Source organism: Perna viridis, chromosome 10, assembly GCF_037379345.1.
Source record: "Perna viridis isolate PV_CMFRI_1.1 ecotype Kerala chromosome 10, ASM3737934v1, whole genome shotgun sequence".
Classification (NCBI taxonomy): Eukaryota; Metazoa; Mollusca; class Bivalvia; order Mytilida; family Mytilidae; genus Perna; species Perna viridis.
Window position 1 is genome coordinate 10,362,082 of NC_142454.1, and position 19,382 is coordinate 10,381,463.

General features: G+C 33.0%; 1 protein-coding gene across 5 annotated transcripts in view; it reads right to left on the minus strand.

Annotated features, from left to right (window-relative positions):
* LOC148604486 (uncharacterized) overlaps positions 1-19,382 on the minus strand; it is a 64,389-nt gene that overhangs the window by 12,402 nt on the left and 32,605 nt on the right. For 2 of the 5 annotated variants that reach the window (XM_088550942.1, XM_088550943.1), the window contains exons 9-10: positions 15,812-15,847; positions 12,812-13,087 (exon numbers count right to left, since the gene is read on the minus strand). In XM_088550942.1, coding sequence (XP_088407068.1) covers positions 12,812-13,087; positions 15,812-15,847 — 312 coding nt within the window. Of the gene's footprint in view, positions 1-8,917; positions 13,088-13,281; positions 13,305-15,811; positions 15,848-19,382 lie in introns of those variants that run through there. The other 3 variants (XM_088550939.1, XM_088550940.1, XM_088550944.1) reach the window with 2 other exon arrangements.

Below are 19,382 nucleotides of genomic sequence, written 5' to 3' on the forward strand. Positions count from 1 at the left end.
AAAAAAATATTGCAAACAGTTTTTTTTTCTGAAATAAACGTTAACAAACCAACAAAAATATCATGTTTATTTGGTAAAACCATTTCACATCGGGAAAAATGAAGTATTTTAGGTGGATGTAATAACTACTAATGTTTTGTTGTTGAAAAATCTAAAATATAGCTGAGACATTGGGCTACATGGTACTAGCTACATATATTTATTTGTCTTTACACTTACGTCCTCAAACGACTTAGACTTTCGAACAATTGAGTCACAAAAAGATTGGCTTTCAGATCCATTGGGGTACAAATAAAGGCTTGTACTAAAAAAGAATCAGTTAATATTCTTCTTGTAGATTTTAACTGGTCTGGAGCTGGTAAGTTAGTTAACTGCTAGTAGTCCTTTGTTTGTACATTTGTAAATTCCTATTTCTTTTGTAACAAGGGACTCAGACCTTTTTTAACTGATTTTTAGGTGTGTGTAATAGTGTAATATTTTTCCACAGTGTACAGAGAAAGGTAGAGGTTGTAATTCAACCCACCATATAGTTGCACCTATCTCAAGTTTTCCGGTCTCTGTATGTCTTGTTTCTTTTTTAGAGGTTTATTATTATATTACTGGAGTATATAGAGGCACCTCTTTCGCTGAACCGGTGCATATCAATGATCGATGTTTTTTTTGGTGCCAGCTGCAACCTGCTCTGGGGTGTAAAAGTCAGGGACGTTTATTGAAAGCCAATGGATGGCGTAAGTCTAATAGTTTTTATCAAGGTGGGTTTGTTGTCTCATTTTTCATTTCGTTTTACTTACTGCAAACTGATTCTGTAATAGGAGGTATAAAGGTACCTGAGAATCATCTTGAAGTTGGTGAGTGGAGTAAGGGAGTGCACGGTGGACCCTCCAAGCCCATTGACTCTACCATAACGATATTTTTTGCATGTATGATAGACGCTATACAAAAAATATTCAAACAGTTCTTTTAAAAAAATGCAGAGCATTATTTAACAAAAACGAAAATACTTTTTGATGTATACGTCTCTAACAAAAGGACTGGCCTGGTTCTGTTTCATAAGGCCTGAAGAGATCTTTAAAAGTCATCAAGATGGTTCCGAAATTTATAACGCTTTCAAAAAAATCCTCCCTTATTAGACCAGATTAGATATCACTGTCCTTTTATTAGAATATTAAATTCTTCAAAACCTACCCATAGTTCATTCAAGCATAAGATATGGTTGTATGACAGTGGTGATTACAACAAATAGCGACATGTATTATCAGATACAGATTGGCCATGAGTATTCATGTCTGACGACAAAATTGTTTCCGAATTTTCAAATGTCATTTTGGATACGGCTGGCGAATCGATATCAAACACATTGGTGGCGATTTCTAAGGCTCTAGGGCAGAACTGAGATGGTTGAAGAATAATTTGAGAAACTTATTCGTAAAATGAAAGGTATGCACTCTAAAGGATACGTGAGAAACCGTGATAGCGATTGAACCAAATTCAGACGTATTTGGAACATTATAACTTTAAAATAGCGAGAAGCTCTACAGAGTTTCCAAGGTCAACTTAAAGGTAAATTAAAAGAAAGCCACCCATCGACGAAATCATTGTGGCACATATGCAATCAAATATTTGTTATGAAACAACGTCAAGTAGGGATACAACCGTTGTTAAAAATGGTAACTTTATCACCGACGAAATTGTCAAAGCATACAAATTCAATGACTTCTCCGTTCAACCGAATTAGATGATTCCATTTTCATCTTCCTACGGAACGATTAGGAAGATGAAAACGGAGTCATTTAATTCCGATCGATTAATTTGCAATTACAAAACCCAAAGTAGAACATATACTCAAGAACCTTAACGCTGGATAAGCATCCGAGCCACGTATTCTCAACTGAGAAGTCCGCTGTGCAAGTTTTCAATTGACCATTTTCGAAGTCGTTCTTTCCTACTATGCTCAAGAGAGCTAATGTGACGCAAGTGTTTTTTTTTTAATTGCGCAAGAAGTCAAGAACTATAGTTCTATTTCACTACTCAGTATAATTTCAAAATGCATAGATGGTTGTGTTTACATTCACACATTAACTGTTACTTGATAGACAATAAAATTATCACGCAGAAACAGTCTGGGTTCACGAACGGAAATTCAGCTATAAAGCAACTACTAATATTCAATATTTCAAATTCGTTCCGCCAGGCTTTTGACAATGATCAGTAAATTCACATCGACTTTAGTGACAATTTCAAAGGCCATCAATCTGGTCTGGCATAAGAGTTTATCGTTTAAGTTGTGCCAATATAATATAACCGGGTGCCTTTTGTGCTGGTAAAGTAGCTATATAACTAAAATATTCCAACGTATCGTCTTAAACGGTTTGGTTTCAAGTTAGAAACCAGTGAAAGCCCGTGTTCCACATACTCGGTCCAGTATTATCTCTTGTTTTTATAAATGTCATTATCGGCGTGAATGCATGTACAATTAGGTGCGATAACTTCTAACCTCTTTTCAATTCTGTCAGAATTCGCTGTCATAGAAGAGTTTTAAACTGTCACAAACTGTTCTGACCCGCGACACACATTGTCAGGGTCTGTCAGGGCTTAAGTTTTGTCATAATTTGTCATGGGTCCTGACACCGTCATGTCAGGAACTGTTGTAGGTAGAACAGATACGCGGATTAAAAGAGTTTCTGACAGATTCTGACAGTCATTAGCTCTAGAATACTATTCTGACTTAATTACATACAATACATGTACGCGAATCCCGAATCGTACGACAAGAAGGAAGCCTTGCTATGTTTAATCTTGATTTATTTTTCAATTTTTTACTGCACTTTTATGTATGGCATACAGTTCCAACAAATATTATTGCCTGCCGTACCTGCTACGCCCCCGACTTTAAAGAATTTGGACTTGCAGATTTAGTTGCAGATCTAGACAGCGGTATGATACAGAGTACCTATATGTATTGACAATTTTTAACAGTTTATACAGAACGTTTAGACCTATATGAAACTGTAAAGTGTTCACACTTACACACTTGAATATGACATTTTTGAATAATTTTGACCGATGTATACTTACGTTTTTGAAGAGTTTTGACTGAAATATATAAGTCGCAGTCACCCACATGGTTGTTATATTAAAAACAAAATAGCATTTAAGTCAATAATTCGTGACTCTCATGGAAATCAATAGTGCTCGCACTCATACATTTTGCAGGAGTTAGATATTTTTAAAGAATTTTGACTCAAATAAATGTATCACTGCCATCCACATGATAGTTATATTGAAGAATTTGGTATTTTAGTCATTAATTTTATACCCTCAAGCAAATTAAAAGGGTATGCACTAAAAATTTTTGCAAGAATACAACATTTTTGAAGAATTTCGACTCAAATTAATGTGTCACAGAAAGTATATAATAGTTATATTGAAAAATTTAGCATTTTACTTATTAAATTTAGACCATCATCGAAATTAAAAGTGCAAGCACTCGTACATTTTTCAAGAATTTTGACTCAAACTAATGTGTCACAGCCACTATATGATAGTTATATTGAAATTGCTCGCACTCATACATTTTGATAGAATAAGAAATTTCTAAAGATTTTTGACTCAAATAAATTTATTACAATTACCCATTTGATAGTTATAATAAACAATTTAGCATTTCAGTCATCAATTTTATACCCCCAACGAAATTAAAAGTGCTCGCACGTAAACATTTTGCAGGAATATGACATTTTCAAAGAATTTTGATTCAAATAAATGTATTACAGCAACCCATTTGATAGTTATATTGAACAATTCAGCATTTCAGTCATTAATTTTAGACCCCCATGGAAATTAATACTGTGTGCAACCATACATTTTGCAAGAACACGATATGTTTAAAGAATTTTAACCCAAATTAATATGTCGCAGCCCCTATATGATAGTTATATTGAAATATATAGCATTTCAGTCATTAATTTTTGACACCCGCAGAAATCAAAAGTGTGAGCATTCATACATATGCTGGAATATGACATTTTTTCAAGAATTTTGACAGAAATATATGTGTCAAAGTCACCCACATGATAGTTATATTGAAATAAAATTAGCATTTCAGTCAATAGTTTTAGACCATTATGAAAAATAAAACTGCTCACACATACATTGTGCAGAATTTGTAGAATTTTTACTTAAATAAAAGTGTCACAGTCACTAATAACACTTTCAATTTTTGCATTTTTACATATAAGACCACAGATGTATATTGGAAGTGTTCATACTCGTTGCTAAAAGTGGCATTTTGAAGAATTTTGACCGAAATGTTTAGGTATCAGTCACCAATTTAATGCTAAAAATGTCAATTTTAACAATTTTTAGAATGATTTGTGACTCTTATGTTATTTAGTTTCACTCAAAAAGTATCCATCATGAGCTATGCGATAGCTTGAGATTTAAAAAAAAAAAGCCACTCTGGTATCACTAGGATCACTCTTCGTCGGGATGTCCGATTTATTCTGAATCGGTTTTTACCTGAGAAAATGTTTATTTCGTTTATTAGACCAATTGTATAATATGGATGGAAAGAGTCCAGATAGAAGCGATGCGTATTGTAAGTGTATGAACGAAGTAAGCATCACTAGGAAATTATTTAACGTATATTTACATAGTCATGTTGGAGATTGGTAAAAATATAAAAAAGATGATTAGTAATAACCTAAAATTTGCTTTTCGAAAGGGAATAAAATGGACGACACAAAGTATCTACATATGAGAACATTTTATACAGTTTAAATGTTTTTCCTGATACTGATATATATAAGATACAAGATATTGGTATGTGTTGTTTATAGGTCACCAGGGGTAACATTGCCTTTTTGGGATAACTTCTATGCGTCACTGGAAAAAGTTTCGAATCATCATCGAGAATACTAATCACTGGTGATTTAAATGTTAATTTATTGGTTGAAAGAAACCATGTTCTGAATGAAATAAAGAATATTTTTAATTGCTAAGGAGTTCATTCCCTGCAAAAAAAGGTTGCAATTACACCTTACGACAAACCGTGGTTTAATTCTCCAATCCATAAAGAAATGAGAATTCGTGATCGATTTCACAAGCAATTAAAGCTCCACAATTCAATGCAAAATACAAGCGCCAAAGAAACAGTCAATAACATGATGTCATATGCTAGGGAACAATACCTATTAAATGCTAATGAACTTCTCGACAAAGAAAAATCAATAAATCCAAAATCCCACTGGAGTTTAGTTAAAAAAACTCAATGATGAATACAAAGTCCAAAACAGTTGTCCCCTAATGAACAATACAGGTGAATTCATAGTAAATGAAAAAAAAGAAAAGGCAAATCTGCTAAACGAATTCTTTTGTTCGATATCCAACATAGACAATTCATACCATGATCTACCACATTTTGTAAATAATCTAAATATTGATTACATTAACCCCAATGAAGTTCAAGATGTTCTTGAGACGCCACAGTTCAGCAAAGCTACTGGCAATGATTGTATCAGCCATCATATGTTAAAATATACTGCTTCAACTGTATGTTACCCCCTGTGTATTATATTCAACAAATCACTAAGGAATGGTAAATATCTGTCTACCTGAAAATCTGCTAATGTACTAGCTCTTTTTCAAAAAAGGGTCAAAATCAGATCCAACCAATTGTAGACCAATGTCATTGTTAAGTTGTGTTGGTAAAGTCTTTGAACGTGTTATTTAAAATATATATGTACAACTTTCTGGTAGATTATTTACCGGTTCCAAACTGGATTTATGCATGGACACTCTACAGTTCATCAATATTGAAATGTATCATAATATTAGTCTAGCTGTTGAAAAGAAACAAATTATGTGCACTGTTTTTTTTGTGATATATCGAAAGCGTTTGACCGCGTTTGGCACAAAGGCTTAATTCAAAAGATAAAGGCATATGGTAAATCTGGAAATTTATTAAAATGGATTAAAAATTATATGGCAAACAGAAACCAAAAGGTATTAATAGGAAATTGTCTAGGTATAGGTACTATTAAAGGAGGTGTTCCTCAAGGGTCAGTGCTAGCACCTGTTTTTCTTGTTGTATATAAATGACATTGTTCATAATACCACAAGTCCATTCAGGTTATATGCTGATGATACATCACTGTCTTATGCCTCCGAAAATATAAATCAAATTGAAGAAAACATTAACTCAGATTTAGAAAAGATAAATAACTGGTAAAAAAACTATTAAATTTCAATGCCCCCAAAAACAGAATATTTGTTATTTTCTACAAAGTATTAGATTCAATGATCAGTTGATTGACTGTGTTAAAAATCATAAACACTTCGGTGTTACATTTCATTCAAATTGTAAATGGACTTGTCCTATTCAAAATATAGTAAACAGCGCTTCCAATCAACTTTCCATGCTGCGTAAATTTAAATTTATTCTTGTTAGACAGAACCTGGACAAAATTTACTTTGCCAATATTGTACCCTTGTTGGAATATGCCTGTGAACTTTGGGATGGTTGTACACAAGATATGAACAAAATTGAACGAGTGCAACATGAGGCTGCAAAATTTGTCACTGGTCTTCCAAAATATGCAAATATAGACTCCTTATATTTTGAAACTGGTAGGGAAAGCCTTCAATCTAGAAGGAAAAGAAGGAAACTTGTTTGTTTTATAAAATTCACCATCAAGATTCTCCATCTTATCTTAATGACTGTTTATCACCGTATCAACGAGATGTAAGGCAAAAAAACTTGCGAACTGATTCTGACTATTGGCAACCATTTACAAGATTACAATTATTTTCCAACTCTTTTTTCCCGTCCGCAATTAGACTTTGCAACTATGACCCGTTGAATAAATCAGTTTTCATGGTGCTGATGGACACATCATAACGATCCACGAGTTCATGATGACGACCATAAAACTTCTGTAGTGATGACTTCAATCTTGTAGCAACATAACCCTGTTCCAGAAGCCTATTTGTTAGAGTTCTAGCGCGATACAAAAAGTATGCGTAGTTTCGGCAAGCTCTGGCATAATGTATGAGTTGTGATATGAACACTCCATACGCAGGAGCCGAAGGGATGTTGCCACAGATGAAAGGAAAGTTGACAATTCTAAACTAAAAGTCATCACGTTTGTCGTAAAGTTTGGTCAATAGTTTTCCTTTACCATCGATTCCTAATTGTAGGTCAAGATATGATGCTGACTTCACAGTGTCTGTAGTATCCTTTATCTCAAGTTCTTTTGGGTAGATGCGATGTATCAAATCCCCAAAATTAGGATTGTTTAAAGATAATACGTCATCTATATAGCGGAAACTGAGATTGAAGGATCTAGCCAAACGACATTCTTTCTTTCTGATCAAATCAGCTATAAAGTCAGCCTCATAAGAGTGAAGGAATAGGTCAGCAAGTAAAGGAGCACAATTTGTTTCCATTGGAATGCCGACCGTTTGTTGAAAAACACGTCCACCACACTGGACAAATATGTTGTCGATTAAAAATTTCAGCATTTTGTAAACATCTTCCTCTGTATATTTTGAAGATGATTTGGAATTATTTCTTACAAAGTATGAGGAATCTCTACCAAGAACTATATATTTGTATCTAGGTGTACCATCTTTTTTGGAAAAACAACGATGTATAATGTTTTAAGTCGGGATTTTAACTGAGTATGGGGAATAGAAGTATACAGTGTTGAAAAATCATAGTTTTAATGCTATTATATTCAGATAATAGTCTTGAACTGATTGTCTCCAAAAGATCTTTCGAATTTTTCAGGATCCACATTGAATTAATACCACCACGAGAGTAACAGGTGTCGTGGTAGGGACTGCAGACCCTCTATGGCAGTTGTGAGTATAGAAGGTAAAAGTTGTGAAAAAGGTTTGTTGGTACATTTTGCAGATTCAGCTATGAAACGTTGTTTGTATGGATTACTATGGAGTTTAGGAATCCAGTACATAGACGGTAAATCACAATCATCGTCTTTGATAGAGAGACCAAAAGGGGAAAGCAGAGATTAATTGATTTCCATTATCTCTTCTTTGGAGAATACCCAGTTTTATCCGACGTCACAGTAGAAATGGTATCCAAAATGGTTGACATTTCATGTAATACATATGAAGTCTTTTAATTTTGAACGCTAAGACGAAGAAACTAGTCCTTGTAGAACATTTGTAAACGAAATAATTCGTTGCGACTCCGCACTATGGTTTGGAGAGTAAAATTAGGTGAAACAAATTGTCAGCAATGGTAAAACAAGAGGTTGCATGCGACGACGTGCTAAGAATATCCCCAATCAACCTAGGAAAGGGGGGCAAGGTAAATCATGCAAAGGCAATATGCCAAATATCTAAACATTCCCTCTAATAGTAGCTGTGAACTCTGTTTCGAAAAAAGTGTAACACATGGATGGACAAGGTAATTGCAACTCTAATGAGCTGGGATACAACAATGATAAAATGGAGTCTCCATGAAATATTTCTTTATCAGAAGTCGCTCTCATTCGCTCCCTGTCAAGTTTGTCTTGTCAAAACATTTGATTGCACTTCATAAGCCGTCCGTTCATTTATTTTGTTTTTAAATCAGACATGTTGTCAAAGTTTCAAACGCCTAAACACAGAAAAAGTCTAAGGAGATTGAAATTCGCATTTTGCATTCGCTACTATTTTCTGTGGTCTTTTATGAAAAGAACTAATTCCGTAGTTCACTTTTCCATATTCTTTGTTTATAGTAGGTAAGTTATAATTTAAAAAAAATCATGATGATGTTTTTTTTGTGATTCGTCATAAGTAGTTTTTGCTTTTTGTTAAACGGCATTCAATCTCTCCGAAATACAAAACGGTCCATAAGGAAGGTCTCCCGATTTCCCTATTGTTTGTATGCTAAATTATCATGAAAAAAGCCTTGAAGTTTGAAATTTTATTTCTTAAGTCCCCATCATCGGAATGTGAATAGAAGCAATAGAACAATGTTAACATAACTATACAATAAATAATTAATTCAATTACTTAATAAATACAAAATAAATGAATAAAAATCTGTAAAGCAATGACAATATTATTACAAAATATAATAATCTAAGAAGACAGTCAAAATACAATGGACGAAAAACTTTTACAACACTTTGTAATTTCAGTAGTGCATCATCATTTTCAAAGTTGACAAAATTTCATCGTATTTCTAGTATTATTACATCCTCCAGTATCAGATTTAACCTTTCCAGATGAAAACAAAACGTTGAAGAACACCTAGATTAAACGAGTGTGTTAAACCAGTTCTGTCCAAGAGTTGAAACAAACAAAAATCAAAGATATGGTTCTTTAATGAAATAAATAAGTTTACTTTTTGATAAACTGATCAATATCGAAATATTTAGACTGCCCACCGGACATTAGTATTGACTGAGACAGAGCTAATTACCTAGGAGCAGGCTAGGTCATTATCACTGTGGCAGTCAATATCATTGACCTACGGGCAGTCTGAATATCACGATATTGACCAGTTTATCAACAACTACTATGTTTATTTCATAAAAAAACATATCCTTGATATTTATTTGTTTCAGAAAGCGGTGCAAATCATGTTTCTGCGTCAGGAGCAGACGTGAGGCTCGCAATATTTACACTGATAACTGCGTTTGAATAAGGGGATGTAACTCTAAACTCGTAATCGGGCATTATCACATCACTGTATTAACTGGTAAAACCTTTTACTGCAGATTAATTAATACCACGTGAAAAGGTTTCATCCAATTGATTTTTACTGATATGAAATTGTAAAACAGATAATTATAGTCTAATTCATCCTACAAACCGTATAAAACGATTTTTCATAGCAGTTTAAAACCATGTAAGTTACGTTTTTACATAAGTACTGCAAACTTCATGGGCTAACGATGATTTCTATTTAAATTTATTTGGTATTTTTTTATCATATGCAGACGACACTGCAATATTGGCTACATTGTAAATTGATGCAAATTGTAATTAATATTCAAATTTACAATATAGCCAAGTTTAAAAAAGTGACTAATACGAGCTTTATCAAAAGTAAAACTATATATATTTGCGGGCTGCATCACTAGTAATCTGAATACTGCAAATATGTTTTAACATTTTTTTATTAAATTGCTAACAAGCAAAATATGTGTACACATTTTTACAAAAAATGTCAACATGTAATGTGCTGATAAGAATCATTTTTCTTCTAAATTTCAAGTTGTGCCCCTTACTGAAGACCGTAGCATAAATACATTAATACATTAAAAACCAGTTCCAAACACAATATCCACTATTTCTTTATCACTAGTTTTTACGATAGTAGTTTCGAGAGTTGTTCCTTGACTATTACTGATACCAGTTTCAGCCCCTTTATTCACTAAATATTGTGAAACAGATTTATGTCCATTAATGGCGCATTTCCACAGAGGTGTTTCTCCTAACTTATTCTTCTTATTTATAATTGCATTATGTGTCACTAATAATTCAGTAAGTAAATCATCTCCACAAGCCGCAGTTTGATGGAGCGGTGTATCACCATCTTCATTGGACAGATTCACATCAGCGTTTTTCTCAATCAATATTTTAGCCATTTCGAAATTTTGTTTTTTGCATGCAACAAATAACGGTGTCTGTAATTTCAGGTCTGTACTGTTTACATCAGTACGTGTATTATGTTGTAATAACAACGGTTCTACGTCGACAAATTCTTCCCCGCATGTACTGGGAGTTAAAGTTGAACCATCTTTATCATGGCACTTGATGTCCGCCTCTTGGTCTAATAGCAATTTCACTATATTGATGTGTCCATTCTCACATGCAATATGTAGTGGTGTTCTACTATCTTTGTCTTTCATATTTAATGCACTTTCTTGTCGAGTTGTTTTCTGAGTCTCTATTTTTTTTGGTTTTTTTAACAGAAGATTAACTATGTCAATATGACCTGCTTTACATGCAATATGAAGTGGTGTTTGGTTTTCCTTGTTTTTACAGTTGATGTTTGTATTGTATTCTATCAAATATTCTACAACATCGGAGTGTCCATGACTGGATGCTGCATGAATAGGTAAATTCTTTCCGTTATTCCAAAGGTTAATATCAGCTTTAGCTATGAGCAATAGATCAACTATTTTTACATGTCCGTTCATAGAAGAAAGATATAATGGGGTATTGCCATCTTTATCTTTTTCATCAACTTTCACCTTCAGATTTAACAGCTTGCTTGTGATCTCAAAATGTCCTTTTTCACATACAATGTGAATGGGTTTTTTCTTTTCTGTTGTTTCAATATCAAGGCTGGCATTGTGTTTTAGAAGAAGTTCGACAATATCCAGTTTGTTCATTTTACAAGCATGGTATATTGGAGATCTTGATTTGTTATCTTTATAATTGACATTTGACTCATGAGACACAAGTAAGGTACATAATTCAATATTTCCCTTTCTACATGCCAAATGTAATGGTGTAAAACCTTTCTGATCTGTAACATTTACTTTCAAATTTTGTAGTAATAACATCGATGCCAATTGTATGTGTTCGTTTTCACAAACCATTCGCAATGCTGTTTGTAAAGTTACAGGGTTTTGTTTAATTGCAGCTTTCTTTGACAAAAAAATTTCTACAGTGTCAACATGACCTTCTTTACATGCGATAAGAAACGGCGAATTTCCATCTTCATTCAATTTATCAATAAACGCCCCTTTGTTTATCAATACTTCAACTACAGACTTGTGTCCTTTTTTTGCTGCCAAATGAAGAGGTGTGTTTTTATGGGCGTCCTCAAAGTTAACCCTTGACTTACCGAAACCAGCAAAAAAAATGACATAATCTTCATATCCTTGATCAGCAACGGCATGTAATACAGTGGACTTCTTTGTGTCCTCTTTAAAATCTTTACAAGTAAAATTGGTACGTAGATGGTTTAAAAAGATGTGTCTGAAGTCTGAAAGATTGTTGTTAGCGTCCAAAAATACATCCCAAAATAATCCCGATTTAACGTCCAATAACAGACGGTCAAGGTAGAGATGTTCATAACATTGTGGAATTGACACATATTGTTGTGTTCCTCTATATTTACTATACTGCTCAAGTGTAAATCTGTCCCTCAAAACTGACCATTTTCCATACTTAAGCAATGATTTCATAATATATTTACTAATACACCAGGTCATAACATTGAACAATTTTTCACTTTTAAATTTATACATATTCTTTTCTTCAAGTAAAAAAGAACCTCTAAGCGAAAAAAAGTACCTTAAAAGTAACTGCTTTTCGGAGACTGATTTAAACCCGACTTCACGAAACAATTCATTTAGCTTATCATTTTCCTTATGACGTTCGTTAGTGAGCACATCTATCTTAAACAAATTACCTGACATGACCAACAGTGAAAAAAGTATGAAATATATATCTAGATGATTAAACAAAATTTCTATTTCGGACTTAACATACATGCGAGGATTTTCCAGCTCATGTAACACATTGTCAGGGTTTACCGAACAATAACTACATAACTCTGGAAAAAAGTCAAATTCCATTAGTATCTTATCATCAAGTCGGACATCATTACCAATATACAAATGTCCGACAGTCCGCCTTTCATCGATTGTGAGACATATGTCTTCAGACAGAAAACTAATTTGATCAAAATGCAATAAGCATTTAGAATATGTAACATTGAAAACATACGATCTACATGTCGCCAACAATTTTAAATTATTGTTTTGTGACATTAATGTTTGAACACCTTTAAATTGGTTTTCCCACCAATCTACGTTTTTTTTGTTGACTACATGCTTACCAAATATGTCATCAATAAATATAATTTGTTTCCCATCTGCCTTAGAATATCTCAGTATGTCGTTTGGGTCACACACAATCAACAAATCGTACTCTTCTGATTTTATCAAATCTAATACCACACGGTATGCAGTAACAGTTTTACCACAACCAGGAGATCCTGTTATAACAACACACTGGTTCTTTATCATAGACTCCATCACAGCTGCTGAAGCTCTGGTTGGTACAAACTTTTCCAACTTTTGTTTCCAATTATCAACTTTTGTTTTTTGTAAATCTTTGAATAGAAAGTAAATATCATTTAAAAACTTTTTTTTTACTTTTGAATTCAAGTAGCAATAACCATTTACAATCTTATATAAATCATATTTATAATTTTCTTTTCTGTTTTTTTGGACCATTCATATACGATACATTTGCACACTTGATTGATTGGGAAAAGATGCGCATTGATTTATACAATTCTCTTACCCTGTATTTCCAGATCTGTAACACTGTCATCAAAGAAAATAGAAATATTCGTAGAAGAAAACTCTTAACAAGTTGATCTCTGTTTTAACACAAGACAAAATCAGCTTTGTGTTCACTGAACGTTTAAGCTTATAAACTTAATTAAAATATTAGAATATTGTTGCAGTAATCCAAAACATAGATTCACTATGCAGATTGAACGGACGACAGAAGTCAACTCCTAGACAATTTCAAAAAGTTATTACTGCTCTTAATTTAGACTGCTATGAAAATTTTGTGAGAGCATTAGATTTTCTAAACAGTAAGAAAGTGGTCAAGGAACTTGTAATTTTGTTATTACAAGTCATTAAAAATATACCCAACAATTTTTACAAAGTTGTTTATTATTTCTGGCCATCGTGTTGGTTTCGTATGTCATTAGGGTAATGAGGACTCTATCAAAAACTTCCTTATCATGGTATTCAAAGTTATAGTATAATACCATGAATATCGATAGTTTTACGCAAGTGATTTCCAAGAAAATTTTTGTTTTTTCCCTGAAATCCTTCATGGGTTAAACAATTAAGATTAACGGAATGCTTGTTTAGCCCCCTTTTCAGCACCTAACTTCTTAAGGATGTGAGCAATGTTATCAAAAATCAACAAAATATTAATTTTTCTGATATTACACCTTGTAATATTTTTTTTCAATTCTTCAACTACTATTCCATTACTGCACAAAACCCAAGTGTCTACGGACAACTATGGTGACACTACACCTGTAAACGAGTCCTTAAGAAATAAGCATGCATGCCATAATGTTCCCAAACCAATACAACAATTGTTATTCAAAAGCAATTTCAATCTTAAAAAAAATGTCAAGAGGTTTTAAGTAGTTGAGCCAAACCTGAAAAAGTATTGACAAAGGACGCAAAGTGATAAGTTCACCGGGACCTTTAGTCCAGCAGAGCTCCAGCTCAAAATAGGAAGCCTAAATCAAGCAATTCATTTGAAGAGAACCAAATATTATAAATGATTTACAATTAAAAAGGAGCTTACATTAATATCAAAAGACCATTTCCCAACGTTTCATGAAAATAGATGCATCTACTAATGAGCTATAATCTGAATACTGAGAAACCCGCCTTTTTAATAAACAAATTCCCACAACTCAAAATCGTAAACCCGATATTTTAAAAAATCGAAAGGGAATTCAAATCTATGAAAATAAACATTTCACAAGTTTCATAAACAATGCTCGCAAACTTGATACCCCGACTCTATCAACTGACAAAATGTACCTTCTGGCCTCCATATTAGTTTGGATCAAAACCTAAGAGAAGCACAAAAACAATATGTAATTAAGATTCTCTGGAAGTTTAAGTAAATTTCATTCAGTGGTGTTGGAGGATAATAATTAAGAGATAAACTCTCCATATATTCATTGATGACAAAATCCATGTTTTTCTATGTGAATCCTCCACCTCAATGGACTTTGATCAAAATATAAAAAAGGTGCAAAATGGGAACCTATGAAAAGCTTCATCGAGCACAGCATGATAAGACCGGTGTGGTCGAATCCTGAACAGTTGGGTCAAGTAAGGACACAACTTTAGTTATTGACACACTTACAATTTTTAATGGACACATCAAATGGCTTGGACACTATATTGCACAATTGTTTTACTTTAATAAAAAATCAGACCAAATGTCCATTTTTAGGTGTGACTCCTGTAACCCCTTATAACTAGAAAACCATAAGAGATATCTGAAATCTGATTGAAAGAGGCAGACAGGATTTTTAAGGGGAATCTCATAGGAATTTTTGTTTAAAAATCAGGCCAAAAAAAAGTCGATTTTTGTTCGATTGTGGCCTTATAAAAACCATAAAACTCGAAAAACTTGAGAAAAGCAAGCAGAGATCTTTATGAAGAATCCACTGAATACAAAATTGAAATCGGAACAAAAATGATGAGTATATTGTTGGTGGTTTGGCCCTTTGATCGCTTATAATTCGAAAACCATAAAAGATATTTGAAATCTGATTGAAAAATGCAGCAGGAATTTCTATGAGGAATCCAATAACATAATTAATTTTCGAAATCAGAGCAAAAATATAACAGCTAATTTTTTTGGTCATTGCCTAACTTTGACTCTCCCCTAAAACTGGAAAACAGTCCAAAGCACACAAAATCTGCTTACCAGATTTAATAATTAAATAAGAAACAAAATACAAAGAAATCAAAATAGGAAAAAAAAAACAAACATTCTACACGGGTTTTAGATTTTTACCCTTTTTGGCCCCTTTTTCTTAAACGGTAGGGGCCATGAAGTCCATATTTAATAATAAAAAAAACCTTCCTTTAGTTGTAAGTACAATCAATACACAACTTTGTGACCTCAACGACGACGACATTGACTGCGCCATTACACACGTCCTCATATGGTCGTAAAAGGTGCCCTCCCCATTCAAGTAATGGAGGGAAAATAAGACGTAATGACGTGGGAATAAACATTACATAAAATACTACCTAATAATGAGAAACCTTACCTCTAATATTACATGGTATATCGTGTTTACTTGAGCCTAAAAAAGAAAAAAAAAATAAAAACCTTACACAAAACCCTTACATGTCTGGACCTGCGTCACCCTTATATATCTGTCAGCAAATAACCATCCTTCCAACCTTAATATGTTCATAGTTAAATTATTACCGTGTGGATTACATTTTTTTTAATGTAATGTACTTAAGAGACTGTCTTTGAGAAAACCATGCTAAAACTCATTGTTTTTGTCCAAAAGTCATTTTTGTATTGTCTGAACATTTATGTTGGGTTTGGAAGGTAGTAAGTTAAGATTAAAAAAATAAATGCTAATAATTCTTCTCAAAAATTGTTCTATTTATAGTAACAGTCATATTTAATTTTTACATAGTTTTTTTTTCATTTTACGCCATTTTTCATCATTAAATTTGGACTACTTTCATTCTTAATAAAGGAAACATTATAACGCTTAATACAAAATAGTTTTAAAAAGGTGTAAGAAAAACAATCTTTCAAGTTAAATACAGTCAGTTTTCTTAGTTTCTTTTGAAAATTGGCACACTGTCAAGTTAATGAATATTGTAGGGTTTTTTCTTCTGTTTTGATATGGGTACTCGACAGCTTGTCGTACCCGAAGTAACGATTAAAATTATCTACAGTTACTTTTAAATTATCAGTGTTGATTTAAATGGTAAATTTGTACAATCGGCGAGATGGGAATTTTACATTTTCATACATTTTTATGCACTTGAAAAAGAAGTATTTTTCTTAAAAATTCAAAATTTGTTAAGCTTTTTTCATATGTATGTTATATATACCATATGCCAATCTTCATACAGTTTATGCATTAAAGGGAATCAACTAAAAGATTGAAATCAGGAAACACAGAATAGCACTTAAATACAAATTGGAAAACAATATTGTATATCAAAGCAATATCTGGGGCGAGATTACTGTGGTCCGACTTGGTCAGTTAGAAATTCAGATGCTCCCATTTCCTTCATACTGTTCCTTCGTTTATCTTTTCATCGATGGGGTCTGTAACTAACTTTGTCATGAACATATATCGACGTAATTATGGGTGGCAATACTGGAGTAGTGGAGATCGTGGATTGATATGAAACACTGCTTAACCGTTAAAAAAATGGCTACGAGCCCAACGCAAACTGGCATTTAGCCTGAATTATAGCGATGCTTTAAAAGCCTCGAGAGAACACAGCACAACATTTGTTTTGATGATACCCAATGCACTATAAATTATTATAATTGCTGTTATCACTTTAAGACAATTCTGCATGGTTTTCAAGAAAGCATATACTGATGGAAAAAATGCAAAAAATGAAGGAAACCTTAATTACATTTGTCCACAATGGTATGTACACATGTTCAATCAAGTTTTACTTACATCTGTTAAATTTTGAGTTACAGATTACACAAATTAGGTACCCTTGAGCAAAATGGACAGACAGACAGAGTCCAGCAGATAGTTAACCTGCCTTCTTTGTTTGTGAGGCAGGTAACTTGCAAAAAAAAAATATAACACAAAAATCTGATGCATTCATCACACATTACCTTTCAGATGTCAACAAATAAACCAGACTAGTGCATATGATACATAATAGTAAGCAGAGCCAGTAGCCCCTCTAGTCGATTGTACAAAATTCATTTGTTTTTTAAGTTAAAATAACACCCTGTAAATTTCATTTATAAAAGCAAACCTTGAAATATACCACATTATAATGGGTACAATTAAACTATGCCTTCATTGATAAGATCACTCACTGTCGTAGCATCTTGATTGCGTGGAGGTTTAAAATTGTATGTATAATAGGTAAAGGTCTCTAATAAACTACCCACATAATGAATATGAAAGTATCTGGGAGAGAAGTAAATTAGAGGCTCTAGAGAGCCTGAATCGCTGACCTGGTCAAAAATAGTCTTTAAAGCTTTCTAAAGCTGGACTCTTGACCTTACCGTACTATTGTCACAAGAATCATTTAAACCATACAGAGCATCATTGTTATCCATCCAGTTTTCATATTATAAAATAAATCTCTAAATGTCATTTTTTTTTGTCTTCAAGGGCAATAACTCCAACACTGAGCAACAGATCTTAATGAAAATATCAGCATAGGTCGGTCTCACCATGCTGACCATTCTCTCCCCCTAGAAAATTAGGCTAAACCCTTTGGTTTTCAAGCTAGGTCAACAAGTCGACAATTTTGATTTATGGTGCCATCTTTTCGTCAGATGAAAAATTGCTAAGGATATCATTTCAGCCAGGTGACCTAAAAAAATGTTTTCTCGTTGACTTGCAGGATACCATGTACATGTTTTGGAAGGGGCAACAAGAGTAAAAATTGTATGCCGGTCATATAAGGGTAGAGGCATGAAAAAAAAACTGAACGTTCCTTACGCTTTTGTTGGAAAACATGAAATAAAACTAGGAGAGTTAAAAAAAACATATTTGTCTTCAGGTGCTACCTTGTGTAAAGCAAGTTATGGCTAACAGACTTCATAGACATTGGCATAGGTATGTTGAAATCCACCAAATAATTATACACAATTAAAATTATCATCAGTTATTTTATTATGAATAAATATCAGAATCTACAATATCAGCTTGTGCTATGCCTTCTTATGAATGTATATATGTTTTATATGACTTGATATAATCTTTATACATTCATATAATAGGGAAAATGCTTCATATCAATTGTCATGTTTAAGGGCTAAGTAGCAGTAGTTTCAGTTGCTTAATTAAGGATAAACAATGGCGATGTTTCTACTTTCATCACCAATAAAACTAGAAAAAAATAACTTTGAGTAAAATTCACTTGGTGCCTCTCACTTCCCTCCAAAGACACCATATAGGATACCCCATAAGTGAGTAAAGCATTCAGATGGAACCACAAAATAGAAGATGCATAAAATCGTAGGTAATAAACAATCTGTTTAAGTTTCATCAAATTCCATTTAATGGTTTCAGCGGCGTTGGAGATTAGAAAATGGTCCTCCCTGGTTGACAAATGACAGTCTATATTTTGCAAAAATCCCTAAACGTCATTCAGATGGAAAACATAAGAGCAGGTGCAGAAAGACATAATGTAATAGTCCGTAAGAAGGCATACCACAAGCTTGATCAGCTGTTGTAAATCACCATATTAAATAAATGAATATTTTGTTCATAATGAAGTAATTGATAACCATTTTAAGTGTGGATAATAATACGCTTAAATTCAAATATACCTATGACAATGTCCGTGAACATTTTATCAAAAATCATTCAGATGTCTCAGAGAAGTTGGGAATTAGAACAGGATCTTGACAAATTGATGGACATAGAGACTGACTCCTTGATCACTATATACCTCCTGCTTTTCATGTCGGAGTATAATAATAAAGGTGAAGAATCTATGCCTAAGTCATTCTGATGACACAGCGCATTATAGATTGGCCACCTCCTAATTGGTTTGTCTTACATCAGTAATCATAAAAACAAAAAAAAAACTCACGGAAAAAAATTACACAGTATTTCAAAGAAAATAAAGACCAATAATTTCATATTCCTATACTTG